Source organism: Rattus rattus, chromosome 2, assembly GCF_011064425.1.
Source record: "Rattus rattus isolate New Zealand chromosome 2, Rrattus_CSIRO_v1, whole genome shotgun sequence".
NCBI classification, from domain to species: domain Eukaryota; kingdom Metazoa; phylum Chordata; class Mammalia; order Rodentia; family Muridae; genus Rattus; species Rattus rattus.
The window spans coordinates 48,305,541-48,332,012 of record NC_046155.1 but is presented as its reverse complement, the minus strand read 5'-3'; the positions used below and the strand labels follow the sequence as shown (position 1 = coordinate 48,332,012).

General features: G+C 39.3%; 1 protein-coding gene across 1 annotated transcript in view; it reads right to left on the bottom strand.

Moving 5' to 3' along the window:
- The window catches only part of Sorcs3 (sortilin related VPS10 domain containing receptor 3), a 617,283-nt gene that overhangs the window by 9,417 nt on the left and 581,394 nt on the right, over nt 1-26,472 (bottom strand). The window contains 4 exon segments of the mRNA XM_032892177.1: nt 125-256; nt 4,186-4,298; nt 7,266-7,389; nt 22,378-22,511. Coding sequence (XP_032748068.1) covers nt 125-256; nt 4,186-4,298; nt 7,266-7,389; nt 22,378-22,511 — 503 coding nt within the window.

Below are 26,472 nucleotides of genomic sequence, written 5' to 3'. Positions count from 1 at the left end.
GGGGTCCACTGGTAACTGGTAAGCCTTTCTCCCTCTTTGACTAAAGACAACTTCATAGAACTCAGAGTCTGGTGTGGTGGCAGGGTATTAACTCAGAGTCCAGATGGTGGCAGATGTCACTTACTTGTTCTAGATCCCCTTCGTGGCCTTTCCTCCTCTCTGTCAAGTTCTTAGGTGGGAGGATGAAAAGCTCTGCTGAAGTGGGGAGACCTGGGAACACGGCCACAAGGATCTGGTCTTCTGGGACACTGGTCACCTGCAAAGCATTTAGATCAAACAATAAGGGTTCCGGGGCCATGCAACTGCACGAATAGCCAGGAAAAGAGTATTATTCAAAGCCATGTGGCCTGTGTGAGCTTCTAAACACAGAGTATTTCAGTCCCAGACTGCAGTGTGCACCCAGACATCTCTCCTGTTCCTCCCTGAGCTGCCAGGTAATGAATCACTGGCTTCTCTTCTGCTCTCATTGAAATTGTTACTGAAACTTTGAGGGTATGCCAAATGATTTCTGAAATAAGTTCCTCTCGTATTTTATTCATTTTTTTCATTGAGAGAACAAGAACAGTGGCTCAAACTTGAATATACCAGCTCCAAATGAGGAGCAAACTGTTATAAACAAACGTAGGGAGAAGCAAATTCAAAATAACAGCAGAAGAGCACTTGTTTTCTCCAGTTAAAATAGGAAGAGTTTAAGTTGAAGAGTATTATTGGTGTGACTGCAGTGGAAGGGGAGCCACTCACTGGGGCTGGCAACATGAAAAGGAATTGATACCCATCATCAATTGGCTTTCCAAAGGAATCTCATTCAGGCTATAAAATTATTCATATTCCTCAGTCAGCAATTGTAGTGTGTTTTCTCCTAAAGAAGTGGTTCAAAATGTTTGAAAAACCATACATAGGAAGAAACACAATAGTACATAGTATAGGAAATAAATGGAAATATTAAACATTCAAAACTTAAGAAAACACTGGTATAACCATGTGGAAGGCCACGTTCGCAGTTTGAAGGTGATGTTGAGCACTATGGGGTCACATGACACTTAGCATGGTTGCATACTCATCTACTTTTACACAATTTATTTGGTTACAAGTGTATAGAAATTTAAAAGTATAGAAAATTGAAATGCTACATGTTCAAATGAGATTATGAGTCAATTTTTCTATTCTTGAGTGGATGATTATACTGATTTCTTTGATTGAAAACTTAAAAGAGACGAACTTCTGACTGAGAGGTTGGCTGAGAGTAAACTGGACTTTCCTTCCCATGGATTATTCTTCGCAGTGTGCATTGATGGTTTTCCATCACTCCCTGTTCTCTCAATAAAAATATGCTGGAGGATGTGTGATTCACCTGAAATATCACCTCTCTCCCAGGAGACTCATGTGACCATCTGCCTACAGTAATCTTCTCCAGATTATTCAAATCACCCTGGCCTCCCTCTCCGGGGATACAGGTCATCTCCACTGTTTTCTACAACTGCATCTAAAAGGTTCTAAAGCTTCTGAAGGGTTTTCTGAAAAGTTCTGGCTGTGGGCTTTCCTAGGCATTCCTGAAAACCTTTGAAGATACTTTACTCTTCCCAAGTTTCTTGGCATGGTAGAAACTCAGCGAACCAATGAATGCTTGCTGAATTGAATAGAGACAGGAAGGTAGATTGTTTCCTATTTGCTCAGCTCTGATTCCCATGTAGAACTTGTCTTAATGATTGGAGCTAACTCTCAGGGATGTTATAAAAACCAAAAGAGAGCCAGGAAAAAAGTCAGAAAAAGCAACCAAGTCTAACAAATCTACCAGCCATTAAGGCATTGTCTTGCAGTCCCAGATGTCCCAGTACCCAGCAGGGAAGCATGACGACCAAGTATCTGGAACTCTCTGAGTCCTTGTGCATAAATCAGAGAAGACTGCACTGTGCTGAGGATTACCCAATGGAAAAAGGGGTGAACCCACCAGTGCCTTGGCTGCTGTGATTCTAGATTCAAGAATAGTTACATCAGGGTCTCTCAGAGATCATAGTGGGACCTCAAAAGCCATGCTTCCACATTCATTTAAAGCCATCCGAAGGGCTACTTGAAGATTTAAGGTCTATGCACATCCTGCTATGAAGTCTTCCAAAGGTTCCTTCAAAAGCTGTTAAGATTTTAGTAGCTTCAAGCACATGGAACGTGACCCCATCCTGGATGATATAGTAAGTGTAAAGGCTATGGTCTAAATACTTGGGCTCCCCTTATAGTTTTTGTTTTAAGCCTCATCACCAGTGTGATGGTATAAGAAGGAAGGGTTTGGGAAAGGTGATTAGGACAGGAGGGTAGGATACTCATGAACAAGGTCAATGCCTTTATTAAAGTAGTCAGAGATAGCCACGTTGCTCTTGTCCCATTATGTGAACACAAAGTGAGAAAATATCATCCGTGAATAACACTCTTGCCAATGCCTTGATCTTCAACTTTCTAAACATGTAGACTCTCAAGAGATAAATGTTTGTCATTTATAAGTCCAAGTAGCCCAAACAGAATAAAGAAGCATAACACAGCTATGTTATTCACATCTCCTTTTATAAAAATTCCTTTATAAAATTCTGAAGGTCCCTTGGAATAATGCCTATAGAAACTCCCCTCTGTTCTCACTACTTATTCTGCTTCCTTTCTGTCAGCTCCTTCTCCATATCTTTCCCTGTGTCTCTCTTCCCTATGTTTTCAAACATTTCAGCAATCTTGATTCCCCGCCCCCCACTTTCCTCCAAAGCAAGACTAAAGAGTTCCAAAGCATTGGTTCCAAAGCATTGGTTCTGATATCTCTTCTCCTAGCCTGAACCTCTACTTTACCTGCAGATCTACATTTTCAACTGGTCATGTTCACGCAGTCATTGCTCATATCCTCCAAACTCATACGGCTTCCAAGTATATTTTTTCCATATAATGCTCAAGTAGTTAATGGGGAGGGCACCTCCTACATATTGTGTGAATTGTAGAGGGTTTTTTTTTTTTTTGCCTCTCACCAATATGTCCCTCTTATTTTTTATTCATTTTCTTAATGAGACTTTGACTTCTTTGTCCTTGAGATTTTTCTTGTCCCCGGTCAACACTACCTTTCCATTTGATTTGAAATCATCCCCATACTCTGCCCTTCCTACCCTGGCAGTTTTCCTTTTGCACTGTCACCACAATAGGTACCTGGAAAAATCTATCTACTGACAGTATTTTCTTTTGTAAAGAAGACACCATACCTTTCTTGGATGGCCATACTCTGTTGCCTACAACTTAACTCTTCAGAATCTTCATATTAGGACAATCGCTCTAGTCAACCATTGCCCATTTTGTTCTCCTGTCAGGTAGAGACTGACCACATCAAACTTTATGTCATTTCTGCAACATAATGAGCTCTTCCAGAAGGAATTGCTTTGCATGGACTGTTCATTCTATCTTAAAGACACCATTTCTTCACTGTTAACTGATGTTTATCTGTTAAAATATGTTCAAATATCTCCTCCAGAACTATTCCAATTGTCATGAAGAATTGCACATCTGTGTCAACTTTGTAATCCCTAAAACAGGGGAGTTAGACATTTCTCAGTGCCTTTTGGAGATGCTGCTTATGTCTCTGCTATAGAACTAATTGTACATTAGACTTCTCCACTCAAATGGACTGTTTCATTTAACTCAAAATTCTAGTATATAGCTATGAGAATGCTTAACAAATGTTTTATTCTTCCCAAAGAGAATATGAACTTGGCTCAAATCTACAGGTGTATTTCCTTGGAGAATTGCTGTTTCCTAGCCCTCTGGGTGTCATGTGTGGTCAGCGGTAGTCTAGTGAAGTTAAATATCTATTTATGAAGGCTCTAATCATAAGCAAAGGGTACAAAAATGCATATAGTTAGTGTACATTCACCAAATGGTTTATCTATTTTTCATTAAATTCAAGACCCTGTCTCAGAAGTACTTGGAACCACACTGAGCAAATTTCCACCTTTAAACACAAGATTAGCCACTCTTCCATTCTCAGTTTTTCTGTCTTGTTTCTCCTCTTTTCTCTCCTTCTCTTCTCTAGCTTTTCTTGTTCTTCCTTTGTTTTCCCAAATGGAGAAATAATCTTGACTTGTTTGTAGAATAGCAGCTTCAATTTTTGTTACTGCCATCTACTTTTCTTAGTTCAAAAGTAAGCAATCCAAAGTCCAGCCAACTTACTTTAATTAGAGCTCGCTTGATGACGTTGCCAATGTCTTGCCTCCACTCGGGGATATCAGGATTGTGGTAATCCAGATTTGGAGAGAATGATAAGAGCTGTGACTGGAAGTATTCTGTAAGGAGACAGAATGGCAGGTGAAGCTCGTGGACTGAGAGAAGAGAGGGTTTGATGGGCTCTGGGTACATGGCCATGTACATCAGGAATCAATTCTCTTCATGAGTTCTGGATATATTTCCTTATTTTTAGTCTTTGTTTTGGGGGGTGCTTCTGAAAAGAACAGAATTTCCCACAAGGAGTAGATTTGTGCTCTTCCTCACATTGCTAACTTCTATAAAGAATATTGGCTAAAATGGAATCAAGAAAAAAACCCAAAAGGAGATCGGACCTCCCTTCTGTGGATGTCTCAAAGGCAACCTGAAACTTAACACTGAGGGCTTGGCTGGAATGGAAGCTTTTCACCTCTCTGTTCTTCAGTTCCATTGTTGATTATGCTATAAAAACCCTCACAGGAGAGGAAAGTAGGTTAAACATTTTCTCCAGGGATATACGGTAATACTTGATTTCTTGATCTGGTTGGTGAATAATCAAGTTGTCCTGTTCGTGCTCATTCATGAAAATCAGCATTTCTTATTTGCACCAGTTTTAGCATAACATTTACACTCTAATAAAAATACTTACTCCAGGTTATAATAAGGGGCTCTGGTGATCAGTTGGCAGGGAAGTCGGAAAAAACTCACCAGGACAATACTGTAGAAATTGCCCTTGTCAGAAACTTACATATACTTGTATAACATTTTAGACAACTACAATGATAGAGGCTACCTGGGAACTTAGGGAGGTCTGGAGGTGTGGCAGCATAAGATCATCAATTTTATTTAAAATAAATGTAGTAATCAAAAATCTACTTTTCAGGGTTCAGGACATGTGACAACCCTGCTCGTCACTTTCTCTGCCTTCATTTAAGCTTATATTGATTTTTATTGTCATACATTCACAATGCATGGCATTAAGCTTCAAGGAAATTTTCATAGATGAGCAGCATATCCCTCCCATATTCCTCTATAGGAGCCTTGCTCTACACCCTCCTTTTACTATGCTTTATTCTCCTAGACAGTTTTGCTTTAACTTTCCAGACATATATCATTATAGCATGCATATATAGGTACATAAGCTTATAATTTTAGCCTCATCATAAAGCCTTTGCAGATATTGATGCTGAGAATTCCAACAATCAAGAAAGGAAAGCCTGTTTAGCATTTGTATAAAGGAAGGCTACTGATTTATTTGAGTTAATTTCATATCCAGCTATTTTGCTGAAGTTGTTCATCAGTTGTAGAAGTTCTCTGATAGAATTTTAGGGATTGCCTATCATACCATCTGTAAATAGTGATACCTTTATTTCTTCTTTGCTGATTTGTATCTCCTTGATCTCTTTTGTTGTCTCATTGTTCTAGCTAGAACTTCAAATACTATACTGAATAGATATGGGGAGAGTGGACATCTTCGTCTTGCTCCTAATTTTAGTGGGATTGCTTTAAGTATCTCTCCATTTAATTTGATATTGGCTGTTGGTTTGCAGTAAATTACTTTTATTATATTTATGTATGGGCCTTGAATTTCTGATCTCTCCAATATTTTTATCATGAAGGGGTGTTGCATTTTGTCAAATGCTTTTTCAGCATCTAAGGAGATAATAATGTGATTGTTTTCTTTGAGTTTTGGAGGCAAGAGATTCTTGGGACTCAAAAGGAAGGACCTTAGATAAATGGAGGGAGAAGGAACCTGTGGAGCCCACCTCCATCAGAAAAATGGGGCATCAAGTAAGGGATCTCACAGTCAAAAACTCTGACCCATAATTGTTCCTGTCTGAAAGAACTGCAGGGACAAAAATGGAGAAAATCCTGAGGAAAAAGAGGTCCATTGATAGGCCCAAAGTGGGATCCAGCTCAAGGGGAGAACCCAAGGCCTGACACTTATTGAGGCTATGGAGTACTCACAAAATGGGCCTATCATTACCCTATCATGACTGCCCTCCAACACACCCAGCAAGCAGCTGAAAGAGTCAGATGCAGATATTTACACCCAACCAGTTCACAGAAGCTGCTGACTCCTGTGGTTGAATTAGGGAAAAGCTGGAAGAAGCTAAAGAGGAGGGTGACCCTGTAGGAGGATCAGCAGTCTCAATTAACCTGGACACCCAAGATCTCTCAGACACTGGACCACCAATCAAGAAGCATACACCAGCTGATATGAGACCACCAACACATACAGCAGAGGACTTCCGGGTCTGGCTTCAGTCAGAGAAGCTGCACCTAACACTCAAGAGATTGGAGACCCCAGGGAGTGAGAAGGTCTGGTATGGTGGGAGATTGGGGAAGAGGGGTGGGGACATCCTCATGGAGATGGGGATGAGGAGGTATGGGATGTGAATGTGGAACAGTCAGAGGACGAGATGCGAGGGGGCTCAAATCTGGAGTGTTGTAAAGAAAAACGAAATAAAATCTTTAAAAAGTTGATTCAACTTGAGGGACTACCAAAAGAAAGAAAGAAAGAAAGAAAGAAAGGAAGGAAGGAAGAAAGAAAGAAAGAAAGAAAGAAAGAAAGAAAGAAAGAAAGAAAGAAAGAAAGAAAGGTAAACTACATTTGCTCCAAAGAGATCATCTCATTGCCTAAGACGTGAGTTCTATAGGATGGGGAACATTACTCCTCTTGCTTTGTAGATAGATCACTTGTCCCATGTCACAGGAAATGCTGAAGACATATTCTAGACTTAGCAGATCATCATATCAAGCTCATTCTCTACTTTAGCTTTCCTTGTCTAACAATTACCTCGAGCATATGGTAATCTAGATGTACCACAAGATTTGTACTATACAAGGGCCAACAAACAGATGCCTACCAGTGATCTGGTTATTTTTCAATTTACCTTCTCTATCCAATGAAGTCTACCTTTGCAGATGTCAAGCATCTCCCTATTAACCTGGGAATTCTAAAGCGGTTTATGGTTGGCACCAGGATTGGAAGAGGGAACTGCATGAGCAGAGGAGAACGTGATCACATGATCATGTACAGAGCTTACCGTGTACAGCAATCTCTTTTGTGTCTTGGATGAGGGCATTCCCAGCAGCTACCTGGACAGTGATGGTGTTGGTTCCCTCTGCAAGGAATGTGAAAGAGATGCTGCTGTCCAAGGTGATGAGGGGCTGCAAGAAAGAGAACAGTGACACCCCTTTAGTCTTCCCTGGGGTACCAGACTGTCATGCATATGCATAGCATGATAGCACCCAAGGGCTCTTCACTTAAAAAATAAGAAAAGTACAAACAATGTTATTTTGTTCCACAAACTATGATTATTTCTCTGGAAACTAAGAAGAATATTAATCAATTTAAAATTCATAAAATTTTAATCCTGAAAAAGTGAGCAACACTGTTGAATTGTCATGTCACCTTGTTCTTTCTCCTGGGAAAAATCACATCAGCTTTTAAATCCTGTACCCAATGGCTCTTGCAACAAGGAATCACTTCAACATCCAGTGTCCTCCATTCTATACCATACTCCATTGGGCTACAGGGACTCTTCAAAGAAGTGACCTGTAACTTAACTCGGTATCACCTGATTTAAGCACAGCGTCATTCTTACAGCAGAAACACACATAAAGCAATACAATGGCCTTACGATGGATTTTTGTTGAATTACATCTGTTTTTACTTGCAAAGCATTTTTGACTCTTTTATTAGTTTGAGAATATTCAAACATGCATATATAATAGGCTGTGATTCGGTTTTCTTTTTTCTTCCTCCTGACTTAGCAAAATATATGAACTTCCGAAGGGTAAAAAGAGAAATACTATATAAGTGGGTGCTTCTAGAAGAGAAGGCAGATCCTGAGATGGAAGAGAAAATATTCAGTAGTTTCTTAAAGCCCACATCCTCTAATGCTGCCTTTGCTCTGGAAGGTGAGGTACAGAAGCTGGAGGCTGAACTAAGGCAGATAAGGAAGATATGACACAAGCACAGAAGAGCAGTCTCCCTCTCCCCTCTGCACACAGAAACAGTAAAATGCAGAATAATAATGTAGCTTGTGGAAGGATTCGCAGAAGAGCCCTCTAAGGGGCTATGCATGTGCCAACTCACAGTGTATATCCATGACAGGCTGGATATATTCACACAGAGAGATACAAAGACTTGATTTGCAGTTTGTAGACAGTGCTCCTTCTGTAAGACCGAAATCCTTTTCTGCTCAGCAGATTTGGCAGGGCTTCTGAAGAACTAATTTGATTTCATCTGTTTCAGCCTCTACAGCACTCCTTGATGATCAGGCTGGTGGTGGCTGGGCAGAGTTAAAGATACTGCCCTGAGCTTCTGCTACACTTTCCTCCGTGTTTACTGAATACAAAGGAAGCAATAAAACTTTCCCCAAAATGAGGACATCCAGTAAGGTGTGTAGGGATTATTTGCCATGCATAAGGCTTTATAATGCACACAGATGTGCCTTGGAGTCGGAAAAATAAAGAATGAGGTAGAAGTGTCTCTATCCTATATACTTTGATACCACATCTGTTTAGAATCCTACTTTTTAAAATATTTCATTTATTTTATTTTACATGTGTGTATGTCTTGCTTGCATGCATGTCTGTGCACAACATGTGTGTAGTGCCTTCAGAGTCCAAAAGAGGGTATCAAATAGCCCAGAACTGGAGTTACAAATGGTTGAGTGCTACCATGTGGGTGCTGGGAATTAAGCTCAGGTCCTTTGAAAGAGCAGCAAATAATTCTAACTGTATTACGTTTTATCATTCGTAGACCATCCCAGATGTTTGAAAACAAAATGAGATATCAAGTTTAACAGTATAATGGTTGAAAGTTGTTTTGAAATGATAATGCCAAATATTGTTGAAAGTGCAGAGCAAACTGGAACTCCCATGCTATTTAGGTAGACATATAAAACCACTGCAACCATTTTGGGAAAAGTTTGTCTTGTTAGAAATTTTGAGAACCTTTTTCAAAGTGACTATGCCATTTCACATGCTATGACCTTCAACTATAGTCCCTGGAATTTAGTTAAGGGGAAACATTCGTTTAAAGAAATTCATAGCAGCTATTCACATCAACTTAAAATGGAGAGAGTCTGGAAATTTACAATTGAGAACATAAAAATTAACCACAGAATTTTCATATAACAGAAAATAATATTAATGCATGTATAAACATAGATACATATAAAAATACAGATTGTGACCTCCAAACCATGAGAGGTGAAAGAGGACATTTTTATTATGTGATTACACTTTTATGATGTCCTGTGGTAAGTAAGTCTAACCTGTGATGGGGAAGAGTCTGGCATGGAGACTACCTGAGAACTTACAGGAAGCTTGCAGAAGGATGGTAACATAATATCATCACAGATGGGCTACCCAAGTGACTGCCTGTCAGACTGTAAATATACACTGCAGATTCATATATTCTATTATCGATACATTTTATAGTATCCTGTGGTAGGATCTTCCCCTAACAAATGAACATTACAAGGGACCAATCACTGGGCGAGTAGGCAGAACTTCCAGGGTGGAAAGAGGAAGACAGGAGAAAGGGATGGCATGGGTTTTGGATGGCCTGGGGGTCGGGGGAGAGCAAGGAGACAGACAGAATGTAAGAAGCCAACGGCTTGAGTGGTGGATCCACCACTGGAGGATTTCTAACATAGAATCTTTATAAAATTAAGATGCTATATTCTGTGCCCAGAGATTGTGTTTGTTACCTGTTGATCCTAAACTAAGATTGTGTGGTGTTTTCCTTCACATGGCATCTCAACTGAGTCCCAGAGAAAGGTATGACAGAGTGTGGTGTACAAGGGTGCATCCCAGAGAGCCACAGGAATTTGGAAGCATGGGACATGCGTGGTCACAGCCAGCAATGATTTAATGAGACAGGAGGAGAAAGCCCTGGTTAAAAGGAAAGAATGAGGTCTTGCCAGGTTGGAGACAGGCAGAGGCCATCTGCTGTTGCTAGCTGGTGACGGTGCAGGAAATGAATATATATACATATATACATATATACATATATATATATATATGTATATATTCATGCAACAGGTGATGATTCAACATGTGGAATCCACTAGAAATTTAAAAATCTTAGCCTATGAGTTAGAAATTTAGTCTGGGTGAGCAGAGCACAGATGACTCACATGATGACTCAAGCGTGGGAAACTTGAAACAAAGAAAATGGGCAGTTTCTGTTCACAGGCTCTGGGGACCTCTGCTGTGAAAAGTTCAAGCTGCTCCAAGTCACAGAGAGCTGGAGAATGGAAGATGCCTAATTCTTGGAGCAGATATTGATTGAACGGTGAATTTGTAAAAAAAAATTGCTTTATTTGCTTTTGGAATACATTTATATACAGATTTTGTCTGAATCACATGGGGAATTTCACCTGCAGTTTGGAACTAGGATTGGGAAAATTTTTCATTGACTCCAAGTAGAGATCAGTAATAATTGCCTACTATGAACAGGTATTAAAAAAATAAATGTCTGTAGCTCCAGGCAGAGACCATATCAGATAGATGGTATAATATAGTCTGCGGGATAATCATATTCTTTGTTCGTGGGCTCCACAGGAATTTTGGGTTAATATCCTGGCATGACAAAGTAGAACAGGCCTAAGAATGGGTTCATACAGTACCGTTTAGTTTACATTATTTGTTTTGAATTGTTTTTATTATCAAAATGAATAGGATTATAAGTTTTGTGGTTGTTTCATTATTCGTCTGGAAGAGAAGGCAAGAAACGAGGTTTCCTGGTTGCCGACTGCTGATTTGGGAGAAAGGTTTGACCTTTGTGGTTTTAGAAAAGGTGATTTGTGTCTATACACTGTTCAGAGTTATATGGATCACATAGGACAAAAGGAGATCCCCTGAAGAACTAGATCCAAGAGAATCAAACAAAAATGATATCTTGATGATGCTAAAAATTCATTGAGATTTATACATTACAGAATATACAGCTTTGCTGAGTTTCTTTGGCAGACATGCTGAACTGACCTGCTTGCACTCTTAATGTCATGGACTTCGAGCTGGATCCAGTCAGGACGCAGACATTAGAGACTACAACAATCGTTGGCGGTGCCTTCTTAAGGCCAATGAACTCCTTCATTTTCCTTACACCTCCCCGCCCCCAATATGTCTCAGCACCCATATTTAGCAGGAAGAAATTGTGAAGAGTTGTCGTACCACTTTCCCGGGCTTGGGGGCTGGAGATGGTTATTCTAAGGTTGTCTTTTTGATGAATTTAGTAATGATCAGAATTTAACAGGGTATAGCTAGAATTGATGGTGTAGCCGTAATCTCTCTCTTTTTTTTTTTTTTTTTTTTTTTTTGGTTCTTTTTTTTCCGGAGCTGGGGACCGAACCCAGGGCCTTGCACTTCCTAGGCAAGCGCTCTACCACTGAGCTAAATCCCCAACCCCGTAGCCGTAATCTCATTTGGTAGAAATCCTTATAATTGTCACTAAGTTGAAGTTATAATTTCTCACCTTGTTACAGAATTTGTTTCAGTGCAGAATCAAGGTTTTCATTGGTATAAATTTCCTCTATTGTCAAAAAAATGTTAAAGTACAAGGCTTGGACCCAGCCCTTCTATAACTTCCGTTACAATCTGATTTCATAGGATTGAGCATATGAGTTAAGGGCCAGATAGTGAATTCTTAGCTCTGAGTTAATTGCTAGGGTATTTGAAAGATGTTTCATTTAGAATTAGCTGAGCATAGTTAATGGACAACAGTCCAGATTACTTTACATAGTTTTCAAAAATGTCAGAATGTGACATTTAATGTTATTTGTTTGTTTGTTGTTGAGACATATCTGCTCCGAGCAGTACCCCTTTCTTGGCTTCAAAGAAGAAATTGAGCATCAGTGGAGTTGTTTCTGTTGTGCCGAGGCAGCCACTGGGCGAGAATTGCCTCAGTTCATCTACAGACCTGTATTCTCCTGCGAGGACACAAGTTACAGGATAGGGCAGCTTAGTTCTGCCGAGACAGGATAAGCTAGTCCTTAATTTTTCTGTTTCAAAGGTCTGTCAGATGAGCCAGAAGGCTGAAGACTGATGCTCCCACTTCCTGACACACTGGGGCTGTATAGGCAGGCGGCTGTCTCTACACCTTGTCTCACTTCTGCGAGCTGTGTTAGGCTTTCTGTATTTTCAGATACTATTAGTCACTTTCGGGTTTCTGATGGGAATGAAAACTAGTGGTGGTCTCACAGCCGTCCCAAGCTGCTTAGCATTGAGAAAGATGGTATAGGTTTGAGAGGATATTTTCAAACAGTATACGAGCTAAACCAGGACATACCAGATATGGAAGTATAGGCCTTTTTAAAGTTAGGATAACAGGGTGTTCTATTTAATTGACAAAATTGATGGGCAGGATGTTAGGTGTATCTTATACTTTATAAATTACAAAATGGTAATAGTTATGCTCAATTTATATTTGACAGAAAAGGGTTTTTTTTTCCATTGCACAGTAAGTGGTAGTATCTTGCCCTAATAAATAAACATTACAAGGGCATTACAAGGGACTAATCACTGGGCGAGTAGGCAGGACTCCCAGGTTGGAAAGAGTAAGAGAATGGAGGAGAAAGGAACAACATGGGTTCTGCATGGGAAAAAGCAAGGAGGCAGACAGGTAGATTTCTAACATAGAATACGTTGTAAAATTAGGATGCTATGTTCTGCAACCAGTGACTGCATTACCTGTTGATTCTAAACTAAGATTGTGTGGTGTTTTCCTTCATGGCATCTCATCTGAGCTCTAGAGAAAGGTATGGCAGAGCATGGTGTGCAAAGGTGCATCCCAGCCAGCCATAGGAAATTGGAACTGCAGGGCAAGCGTGGCAACAGCCAGCAATGGGAATTTAGTGATACAGGAGGAGAGAGCTCTGATTAAAAGGAAAGAATGAGGTCTTGTCCTGTCAGCCAGACTGGAGGCAGACCAAGGCCATCTGCTAGTCGGTATTAGTGTGGATTTTTTTCTATATTTCATGCAACAGTATCCAGAGAGGAAAACTATTAAGAAACAGAGAACTCTATAGTCAATGACTTGCAAGCTTAATGATTTACAACAAAGCAGGTAGGTTTTAATTTACATTAAAATAAAAATTTAAAAATCAAGAGTAATGGATGGATAGACTTGCTGAAATCAACTTGGGACATTTCCCAAGAAATATGATGATGAGTGTATGGACATTCTTTGCAAAATTATGACTGTTTTACTTTATATCTAAATTTTTATCATAAAATATTAGGTGAATTTCTTTTGGAAGGGATAATAAGAAGGCTTTTATTTTTCCATACTCTGATTCCCTTGGGTGGTGTCTATCTTAAACTGTCCTTCTGTCCAGTCTGTTGCCTCTTAGTCCGTCCACTGCTCAGCATCAAGCCTCTCTTCCTCTTTTCATTGTTTTCTCTTCAGGAAACCTTCACTAGTCCCTCGTCATCTTTCTCAGTCCTAAGTGGGACATGTGGCCCTCTCCCTTGCCCACAAGATTCTTCCTGTCCCAAGACTTAGCTGGTTATGGCACTTTTATCAATAGCATCATGTCCTCTGAGAGGAGCTTATTTCCTTCTGCTCTAGCAAATCTTATCTCATCTCCATCTGGCTGCTTCCCCAAGTTCCAGAGCCAAGAGAGGGTGCAGGGCTGAAGGACAAAGGGAACATACCATCAGAGGTGGGTGAGTACAAGGCTCACGCCAGCCAGTAAGGGCACAGAGCCATAGCAAACAAACTCTGATGAATGTGGATGCTTGGTCTCTGGGTGGCAGGCCACAGACAGGCATCTATGCTGGATAAATAGCAGGAGCTAATTCTGTTTTCCAAATTGCTTTTGTTTTTCATCAGCAGTTATAGCACCATGGCTGAGTTCACCTTCCCCAGAAAGCTGGAGCAGTCAACAGGATCCTTGAGTTCTTCATTGGCCACTGATACAGAATGCCCAATGCTAAATTAAATCAAGTATTTTAAGGTTCATTTACTCAAATCTATTAGGCATGCAGACACATTTATTAAGCCAGACCTCTGTTAATCCCAGCAAATTGGCCATTCAGAGACCCACAAACCCAGCAGGCAGCAGATTGACTTCTCGGCTCTGCTTTGTCCGAGCTGCAGGGCCAGCTTGCAGTGTGGTCCCATAGAACAATACTTCCTGCTCTGCCTAGGCTTTGGGTTACACTTGTCATAATGAAGAGTCCTTCATATATGACAGGTCACAAATTATCCAACTGAGCCTGGCAAGAAGTAATAAAAGCTCTGAGAAACTATTCCACTTGACTAACGGACTAGCAAGCAAAGTACAGGGAAATCTCTGGATACAGTCTATACCAGCAGTCTACACAGCACGTCAGGAGAGTGTTGCACATCAGAAAATGCCCACAGTTAAAAATGTGCACCTTGCTCAAGCCTACCACTGCCAAATTGAATAAACAATGCAATCATTATGCTGGCCTCACTTAAAACCTTCTACGGATTATATAGCAATGTGTGAAAAGTACTTATCATACGAAATGAAAAGGCAGAATGTATAATTGTGGAAATAGCATGCTGAGAACACTGTGGAAAAAAACCTTAAATATGCACAAATGCAAGAAAGAAATAAAGCAAAATAGTATTTATAGCTGTGTTATAACTACGGATTGATGTGAAAGTTCAGTTAAAAATGATTTAACATGTATGCATAAATACACCACATAACACACACAACACATACATACATACATACATACAAAGGGGGGGGAGACAAAGAGAGAGAGAGAGAGAGAGAGAGAGAGAGAGAGAGAGAGAGAGAGAGAGAGAGAGAGAGAGATACAGATAGACAGAAAGTGCCGCCAGTGGAAATGCTTCTGTTGAATTATCAGATGTTCATGAGAGTTCTGCCTAACTTTATCTCATACCATCCTACCTTAAATATAAACTTTATGACAAAATACAAAACAGACATAGTTGACAGTCTAAGAAGTCCATGTTATCTTTCTACTTTAAAGTGTTTTTCTTCCAACATCTGCTGAAATGGATGTTCTAGCTTGACAGAATCAATGCACAGAGGATACAGCCACTTGTAAGGATTAGTCTTTCTACCTTGAGGCATTTTATTTCTGCCTCAACTATGCTGCTCCTTTAAGGCCAGCTTAGGGCCATTTCCTAAAGGCTCTTTGTGGCTCACAGACTTCCACCCATTTCTCTCTAGGACGCCCCACTTGACTAGTATGCATGTGCTTCTACCGCCTTCCCTTCCTATGCAGTGTCCTCGCTGTTAAACTCATAGTAATAGAATGCACTTCCTGAAGGTAACAAATGGAAATTATCCTGTGTTTTAGTCTTCATGTCTTGTAGGAAAAAAAATAGCTTCTGAAAAGGACTTATGAAGGACCTGATAAAATTTCATGTCCCTTGCTGATAGGTTTGCAGGTATGTAAGTCAACAGCTGGATCTCAGCAATGTGTAGTATTTTCTACTCATCTGTACATTATGCATCCACACCAATTATTTTATGTGTATTTATCTTGCCTTTTCAGATGGGATGCAATTTCTTTAAAGGTCTGCAGTAATGTTGTACATGCCTTTTACCCCTAATATTAATAGCATCATTAATAGCATAAGGACTGACTACACGGGTAGAGAATCAGTTCATTTGTGTCAATGTTTTTATTTAATTCAACCACCTGAGTGAACTTTTCTACTTCATGTAGTAGACACACACACACACACACACACACACACACACACACACACACACACACACACATACACGAAACTACCTTCTGAGGTTACCAGACTAAGTGTCCTCTGCAAAATGGTACTTAATTATAAAGCTGTTCTGATGATTAAGTAAAATAATGGATTGAGAAAATATAGCAAATGCTAAGAATAAATAATTAAAATTAAAAGTAGTTCATTTTAAAGAGCAGTTTGCCAAGCAAAGGAAGCCAAACAGCTCTGAAGGTGACCACACTTCCCAACACACCCAAAGACACTCATTCCTTTGGAACCCAAATGTGGTAATCATTTGAGAAACCTAAGGTCATATGGCCCCCATCCCCACTGACGTGTTTCTATCATGTTGATACCACAAAAATACTGAAAATGGGTGTCCTTTAAATGCAGGAATTAACTGTTTTCACAGACATCTATATGATCCATAGAATCATGTCTGACTTTTATTCCTATATGTACATGTTATAAATGTATAACAAAATCTGATGTTCCTAAATGCCTTGTCATGTTTTACATGATTTATGAGTAATTCTTTAGCTGACGTTCATGGCAATGGTCAATTGCAGTTGCTCCTTTTAATGATCAATTGTAGTTACTCCTGTTAGTACTCGGACTTGACAGTGAATAAGACTCAATGAAAGTTAAGTGTTTTGAAGAAAGGACTAGAACAAAGAAAAATATATCTGTATTTCAGCCCAGGTTTGTCATATTCTGAAATCATTTTTATACTTTATCCCTCCCAGTCATTGATAGCTTTGTTCTTTGAGAATAAATATTAACTGGTAAGACATTTCTGTCTTGGGTACTTGTATATTGCAATCTTCAGCTTGTAGCTGGGAATTTTTTAACCAAAGAAATACTTCTAGTAGTCAATTAAAACTTAAAACTGAATTGCCAACATTCACTTTAAAAATCTCACAATATAACATCTATATGTGTGAGAGAGATTTCAGTGGATAACTCCATTATGTACACATGTTAAATATTAGCTTCCTGGCTTCAGACAAAGACTCTATAATTCAAGCTAACATATAATTATGAGGGAAATGAAAACTAAAATCTTTGATCTCTTTTTCCATTCATTTATTATTTTAAATTAAATGCACAAGGACTATTATAAGTTACTTCATATTTTAGAATCAGCACTCAAAAAGAAAAAAGTCACTGCAGAGACATTGCATTTGCAATTTCAGTGTCCTGTTGGCTGCCAAGCAAACCTCTATGTTGAGATCCATCCAATAATAGGCCTCATTACATAGAGTGCATTCTCAGTAAAGATGATAAAGCAAATGTACATTAAGAGAAAATAACTCCCCAAATACAAACTGACCTCTCACTTTCTCAGGGGAAAAATAAACCTTTCCCCCAATGATTTTCTCATTCCTCTTTTCTGTGTGTATCTCATGATTTTTAAAGAAAAATGACTGCTCAGTAACACTCAGGAGAGAAGTGTTCCCAGTGCTGCAGCATTCTCGTGCTGAGTGATGACCTGGGCTGCACTGATTTAGGAGTCCTGAGTCGAAGGTCCTTTTCTGCAACTAATCAAGTGTTTCAAATTGGGAGGCTGGTTGTACGCTGTGAGTGACTTTTCTACTGCACCAAGTATAGACTTATCTGTTTCCCTAGTTAAAAAAAATTAAAAATGCAAAACCATTAGTCACCTATACTAAGACGTTAAATTAAAGCCACTAGGCAGAAATACTACAAACTGAGATTCCCCTGGATTCATGAATCATTCTCTATCTTTCACTATCCCGTCTAACAGAACAGCTTCAATGGTGAACTACAATGCACACAGTTGCTGACCATATAGTATGTGGCATTTAAATATGTGTTATCTTACTTTATATAACAGGCAAGATGAGAGAGTGAGAGACTAACATCTCAGGACAAACAACTTGATCAAGCTCAAATATACAGGATTATTTAAGACATAGTCATGCTAGCCACCTAACTCATGATTTTAAATCCCATGTCCATGCACCCTCTATTACATCATGCTCTCCTCCTCCTCAAGATCAGAGGTGGGCACCTCCCAGCCTTACCTTTCCAGAGTGAGTACATCACTTTTCCTAATGCATAGCTACATAGTCATTTGTTTTGCTCTCTTGGTATTCAACGTTTCCAAGTTTGGTTCATTCTTTATATTATTTTTAAAGTAATGCCTTTGCTAAGATAAGCAACACCAACTACGTAGTGGATTTTCAAAGTAAACAAAAGTTAGAGAGTGAAAACCACAGGGAGGATCCAGTGAGTCATAGGAGGCTCCGTGGCTTTGTAAATTTTATAGCCAAGAGCTGACCAGGTTCTTTCATAAATACTGGAGAAATGTGTCTTTGTGCTTCTTTCAGTGAGAGGGGATAAGGGATCATTTCTAAGTACATTGCTAAGTGCACTGTGGCTTAAAAAAATCTTTTCCTAGAAGAAACTATTAAATCAGAGCCCAACTTGCAAGGGTTTTATCTTAGTCTAACAGCTGTAGGAAAAAGGAGATACCATCTCAATACGAACCCAACCTAACCTGTGCGGTGTGTGTGTGTGTGTGTGTGTGTGTGTGTGTGTGTGTGTGTGTTTACTGTGAAACACCTAGGAAGTATACAATCCAAGATCATAGGGTCCCTAAAACAGATGAGGTTTGATTATAAGGCAACTCTCCTCCTACACCCCAAACATAATCACACTACACATAGTAATTCTTAGGACCTCGCCTCCAGGTATAACAAAATATCTGCTGAAGAGAAAGTGTAATGCAAACCGGGAGATTGAAATCTTAACAATGAAGCTAATGATTGATAATAACACGATAGACGTGGAAAGGACTACAAAATAAAATAAATAAAAACGGAACAAAACACATCCAAGAATGGGACTCTATAACAAAAGGTATGGGTGTGTGTACTATATGCACATATGTGTGTATATGAGTAATATGATACCAGAAAAAGAAAAAAGTAAAGCATATGAGGAATTCTGGGAGGAAATAAATACCGAGTCTTACTAAAATGTTTTCAGGAAAAAACTACAACTATTACTGTTCCCTAAATCCCATCAATGATGAAACCCTACACTCAGGCATATAAGTCTCAAACTATAGAAATCAGAGAGATCTTTCAAATCCTAAAGGAAGAGGTATATAAAGAAAAGTTTCTTGATATAAACAACAAAAATGGTAAGACATAGATCTGAAATATCTCAAAAAAAACTATACAGTTACCAAAAAAATGTTATGACATAATTAATGTCTTCAGAAAAAAATACTGAAATGTTCCTAAGAGAAAAACATACTTCTGATTTTGTACCCTGGATAATTATCCTGTAAAAGTGAAGGGGGGAAAAGAACTTTCTCAAAATAAGGGACCTCTTTATCAATAAATGAGCTCTGCATGAATTGTTACATTCTTTTAAAAACTGGAAAATAATGTTGGTAAGAAACTCTGAAAAACATATAGGGCACTCACAGAAAAAAATGAAGATATTTTGTTCTTCCTTTTAATTGCCAAACATAAAAAGCAGTGGTGTCTTCAAAATAATAACAGGAAAATTGCATTTGATTTCGTATGCTTAAGTTTGTTGAATGATGACTGATATAAGAGGTGGGGATGGTTTTATGATTTTCTCATTATTATTAATTAAATGACTCATGGATAAAGCTTTTAAAAGTACATGTGATATGCTAGAAAGAGAGAAAATCAATGGGACCATTCATGAATTCAAGAATGCAATCACATTTATATTATTTCATATATAGAGATTGCTAAAATTGCAGCAGAATATCAGTTATATTCAATCCCATGTAGAAAATTTGCCAAGGAAAAGAATATTCTGGACAATTAGACATTCTTAAACAAATTGGAAAGACTGAACATCATGCCATCCTCCTCTTAGACCATAATATGATTAAGTTATAAATCAGTAACAGAAAGATAACTAGGAAATCTTCAAATACTAGGCATTAAACAAAATACTTCTAAAATGAATGGGAGAAATCTGCAAAGGAATCAACTCTAAATTAAACAAATAGGAAAGTATTCCTTAACGCCATGTAGAGGATTCACCAGAAGCAGTGCCTGGGACATCTCTGACAACACTGAATGCACTCATCAGACAAAAACCAGCTATCTACACTTCCCCCCAGGAAGCTACAGAACTAAGAATAGGTTGATTCCAAAGTAGCCAGAGAGAAGAAATGATGTGATCAGAAAAGAAAGCAAAAAGAGAAAAAACAAAACAAAACAGGAAACAGGAAGTCAATAAGGAAAGCCAATGAAGTTGACAGCAGGCTCTTAGAGAAAACAGGGTTAAGAAAAAACAGAAAGCATGTTCAAATTGTATATGTTCCAGATGAGTTAACAAGAACCTACCACAGATCTCATGGCTAGCGAAAGGACAATGAACTGACCCGATGAACACTTCTCTCTCTGCAAGCTGGACAAATAAAGGGAACAATATTTGAAAGACAAAAAGTTGCCAAACTCACATAAGCAGATACTTTAAATCCAAATAGTCCTTTGGATTTTATACCTTGGAAGAAAGTGAAGCACCAATGACCTTGGAAAACAGAAGACACGGGTTCCTGAAGGTTTACTAGTAAATTCTCTCAAACAGCTAAAGAAAAAAAAATTATGATGATTCCTAATGTTTAAAAAATATTTCCTGATCATGTTGTCTCCCCAGCCAAGTAAGTTTGCTGCTATGGTTCCTAGCTTAGTGTTTTTGTGGCCCTCCTAAGAGTGGGTGTGAGGATGCCTCAGACTCTTGGGACCCTTCCCACCTACTGATTTGCCTCCTGATACGACAGTTCGTTCCTAGTCTTTTTTGTATCTTTTTATGCCGTGCTTGGTTCATATCCCTGGGAGACATGGTCTTTCTGAAGGAAAACAGGAAGAGTCGATGGATGTGTGTATGTGTGGAGGAACTGGGAGAAGTGGAGAGAGGGGAAGCTGTGATGGAGTCCATTGTATGAAAGAACAACACATTTTATAAATAAAACAGACTTTCTTAAGATATGTATGTTGTATGTTTCAATATTCAGAGTGAATATATGTAAGTGTGCCGTTTTGTTAGATACCAGTAATGCAGATTAGATCTTAATTAAAAGTAATGTCATCTGCATTAATACTATTAAAAACAAAATATCAGACTTAGCCATAAGTCTGATAAAATTTCTGCAGGATCTGTATATGACTAAATTCTGTTGAAAGAAATATAAGGCTAAGTAAATGAACAGAGAGATGACCCATGTTCATGGATAGGAAGACCCAATAGTTATAAAATTTTAGATCTTATCAAGTTGACTTATCCTTGTGATACAAAACCAACATAATATTCTGACAAGTTAAATTTTTAGATCTCAGCAAACTCATTCTAACCCTACATAGAAAAAAAATACATATGCAGTGTAATATACTATTAATATGAATAAAACTGTGCTTAGCTTCAGATTTACAACCAACCTACAACAACCAAGATGGCACGGTAAGGGTGAAGAAAAACCAAAGTCAATGAGAAGGGACAAAGCATCGGAGTTACACATGGTCTTTGCCAAAGACGCAAGAGGAACAAAACATGGCAAAGACTGAGAGCTTGAAATGTTCCAGTTGGAAGATTAGAATGGCTGCATGTTCAAGAAAACAGACCCAGCCACAGGCCTTACTCCTTTTAAAAGTGAACTAAAATGGATTATAAGCACAGATGTAAAAGAAAAAGGTTTTTTAAAAAATCCCTAGAATGTCACATAAGATAAAGCTCAGGTGACCTTGTGTATGTATACCAGGGGCACTGAAGATAAACATTAAAGTCACTAAGCACCCAACAATGGATAAGATGGACTTTGTTAAATTTCAATGTCTCTGACAAGGTCAAGAGAATGACACAGGCATCGTCAACAGGTTCTAGGAGTAGGGTCTGCTTTAAATTTCCAGGAATTGACGTTTCCCGTTTCTTATGCTAAGGTACAACAGCCTCATCACCTCACCTAAGATAACTCGTGTTTGCAGAACACCAGGCGTGGGTTGATGGGAAATCTTTACATGTCATCCAACTTTGTTTCCCACCCTTAAAACTAGGTACTCAGCTCCTGCCTGACCCATGTGAATTCTCAATCTCAGAGATGTCAAGCCATGGCCTCACTAGACCGCACATTGGTAGAAATGCTAGTAGGAGAAAAATGGAGTCAATGACCCTTTAGAGATTTTTAAATAGAAGAAAAGGAGCTTGCAAGTGTGTACTCTTTTCCAAAGTGCTGTTTCCTTCTAGAAGTTTACTTAAATTTCTCCACCAAGGTAAGGAACCGACTTTGGGAAGCAGGTGTTATTGACATCTGTGTGGCCTTAGCTTCATTATATGCTAGAATTGCATGACCAGTTCCTGCAAAATAATTAAGAAGCTGGAGCCCAGGAATCCAGACGAAATTTGATATTGAAGAGAAAGAGCCAAACCTTTGTGCTATTGCCAAACCACCAGAAGTAGGTAAGGGTCCCGAGCTGACTGGGCCACACGACGGCACTGATGTTAACATCCTTATTTCTTATGGCGACGAATGGAACTTGAAGGTGAACGTGCTCCACTGGACCTAAAGGGAAAGGAGGGAAGATGGTGTTTATGTTTCTAGAACAATTCACCAACTTTTCCACAACCTAGGCTTTTAATATCCATCTTCATTATCATGCCTGTAAAAAAAACAAAAAACAAAAAACAAAAGATCACAAATCCTAAAATATTGGTCAGTGTGTGTGTGTGTGTGTGTGTGTGTGTGTGTGTGTGTGTGTGTGTGTGTGTTTGCCTGTGTCTGTGCCTGTGTCTGTATATCTGTGTTTCTCTGTGTGTCTGTGTGTTCTTTAATTGTAGCAGACAGTGTAACAGGAAATTCAAATCAAGTTTCTGACTTCTCAGTGACAGGTGAACTGGATTTACATCTGCTTGCCCTCCTACCATGGATACTTATTGAACCTCCAGGCCAAGGACAAAGCGAGTTTACTAGACACTTAGCCATTAAATGGGAAGATAAACAGTGGCCTGTTTCATTTCTGAGAATTAGTCCATTTTTTGACTTGAGGTCAATGAATTATATGGAAGGTTCTCCCATTATCCTCAGTTGCTAATTGGTTTCCATCCGCTTTAACAATTGGCCATTGTGCTTCATTATCAAGAGGACATAGGGAGTGCCATTTGGAGGCTTTGCAAGGCCACTTGACAAAGGCAGAAAATCATAGCTGCCTAAACATCAGGTTCCAAATGAGAGAAAGATGGCTTTTCCCCTTTTAGCAGAAAATGTGTAAACATCATTGCACTCTCTACTACCCCATCCACTAAAGGAACGACCGTAAACGCAGCTGAGGTGGCCGTGAGACCGTTCACTTTATCCAAAATAAAAAAAGGAGAAGGGAATGCTGCTAGAGAATCATTTGCATATTAATTTCCTATCTGGAAGAAGGTTGTAAGGCTTGCAGATACTCTCTTCGTGTTGTTAGTGACGTGTATGTGCCCAGATGACAGAATCTTATGAGAGTTGAGCTAAGCACACAGTGATGGATATCACAAGTAGGACCTAAAATCTTGAGCTCACAAAAGCAAGCATTAGAATATTGGTTGCCAGAGGATTTCTGAGGTGGGTGGGATAGATGTATGTCAAAGGATATAGAATTTCAGTAAGGTAAGAAGAATGCAGGCAAGAGGTCTAAGGTACTATGGTGCAAATCACAGTTAATTACTTGTACTGCATTTGGAAAACCTTTAAAAAACGATTTTAAAAGGTTCTCACCATCAAAAGAAAGTAAGTTTGAGATGTAATATGTATGACAGTCAGCCCTATGGAGCAATCACACAATTTATGCATGTAGCTTAAAAATGTCATGCTGTACACGATTAACATATGATTCCTGTCAGTTAAAAAATATAATGAAGAAAAAAATCAGAAACATACATTCATCTGTAGTTTCAAAATACTTTGTGCCTACAGCTCTCTGCCCTGACGCCAGACATATGGCAACCCAAGATTCTTTACCAGCATATACTTTCAACCTTGGCACTTCATATATACACTTGGCTGACACTTTATTTCAAACGAGCAAATCTGCATTACTTTTACACGTTCTGCCTGATGTCAGCCACAAAAGCACAAGGTTCGAGAAAACATTGACAACCTCTTCAATGCTTTATTTACTCATATTCAAGGGTTAAGTTAACAAAAATCTTTCAGTGATTTGTGCTCCTCTGGTTAGGGAGGTAGAGTACGCTCGAAAGGGGCTAGCCCAGAGTGCTAGCAGAAGTGTGACTGACTGTAACAACACTGCAGAGTCTCATGCCTGGGCCCAGGTTTGTCATTCTTCCCCTGCTGGGAAGATGGTTCTTTCAATCCGGAACCCATTGGTCCTATTTGTATCCCGTTTTCCAGATGGAAGGAATCCCCTTCCCTAAGCTGCCTCATGAGAACCTTGGGCATTCCACACAAACTCCATATGACCATAATCCTAGAGACCCTTTCCCACTTCCTGCCGCTTGCAGGTCTTGGAGGGTTCTCTGACACTCAAGGCAACAAAACTTCCCTCTTCCAAAGATTATGCCAGACATAAAATGGCCGGAGTTTATGTGAATTCGCTAACATGATCATGTTTATTCCAGTTTCGGGCCAATCAGGTTTGGCTGAATCTAATGACAACAACAATCCCTGTGAGGCGATTTTAGGACAAGGATCCTGAGTCAGTTCCAAGCTTTAACACGGAGACAGAGGATGAAACCATGAGAAGAGAGCTGAGTGGATCAGATGGAGCATGACAAACTCTGACATCCTTCCTGTCATGTGGTACCCGTTTTGATGGAGGTCCAATAATCTGTGCGAGATTGGTTATTATGGGTGGCTAACAACTACTTTTGTTAGTTAATGGCCCAAGGTGAGGCCAAGAGCAGTTTCCACTGTACTAACTGTCTGGTAAATGCAGCCATGATTGATTTGTAGGGAATTATGAGCACAATAAAAGTTTTAAGGAACATTTTCTCTTTCCTGCACAAAACCCAGAATATAAACCTGTCCCTGGTAGTACACTCTCCTCTTTCTCTCTCTCTCTCTCTCTCTCTCTCTCTCTCTCTCTCTCTCTCTCTCTCTCTCTCTCTCTCTCTCTCTCTCTCTTTCTCTCTCTTGTGCATGTGTACATGTGCATGCATATGCACATGTTTTATGTATGTGTTTGTATGTCTATGCATGTGACATGCAGTTATATGTACCCATGTGAGTGAAGCCTAGAGTTTTGACATCATGTGTGTTCTTTGCTAAGATTACAGATGTATACTATAGCCACAGGCGTTATAAGGGTTCTGGGAATCCAAACTCAGGTCCTAATATCTGCCTGGCAGACACCTTACTGACTGCCTCACCTCTCTAACTCAAGCCTTTCCATTTGCTGGGTTTACTTTGGACATCTTCTCTGGAAGAAACAATAGCCAAGGACGAAGTCATGTGCTAACCTCTACACCCCATCCTAGTGACTCGCCATACCTAGGAGTGCTCTCGGGTGGCCCTAGTGTGTGCATCATCCAGTTTGATTCCCATAGCTTCCTCGTAATCTAAGAGAAAAGACGAGGAGTTCAATTATGTAAGTGCTAAGGAGACCAGACAATATTAGACATTCAAAACGGTTAGGATCAGAGTCCAAAGACTCTGAAGCCTGTGCCCATGAATGGGCTGCATATCGCTCATATGGGCTCCTAATCCAGTGTTGCTGGCAGAGAGAGACTGCAGTGGCTACACGTGGATCCTCATCACTCTGTGTGACTCATCTCTTAAAGTAAATCTCCTTTGTCAACAGGATGAAAATAACACATGGGCAGGAGCCCACTTGCATTGATGACTCTCTAAGTGCCTGGTGGATTCCCTGACACACATTAAGAACTTGATCAGCATTTCCTGAAAGGCTTAGTAAGGGGTTGGTTGTTTCCTGTGTAGTTTGTTTTTATTGGTATCAGAAGCCTGTGAGGCCAGGTAGTGCCTAGACTTAAGCCACTTTAAAGTTGGAATTAATCTGAAGGTTATGTTTTACAGATTGGCATGGTAGGGACATCATCTAACTATAGTCCATGTTTCTTCCTATATATCTGTATTATATGTTCTTTTTACTAGAGGACAAAATAGCACAGTTTGCCAGGAGCTCCTTAAGAATGTGCTATTTCCATGCACGATTTTACCCAGTCACTAGGTTATTAACAGGAATGGAGTTTTTCTTATTCACCTCAACTCTTTCAAAACATGTAATTTTCATTTTATGTGACATATTACTAGAAAGACATTATGGGGTACACAGCAGTCCCTGCTGATCCATTTTCACTTGGTAAAATTTCTGTTACTCATAACCATTTATAGACTGAAATTCTTAAATGGAAAACCCAAAAGTAAACAAAAACTCATGTTTTCAGTAGCATATTGTTCTGATTATTATGATTATGTGCTGTGCTGTGGCTGACCTGAAGCATTCATTCAGTTTATCTGTGTACACACACACACACACACACACACACACACACACACACACACACACTTGGGC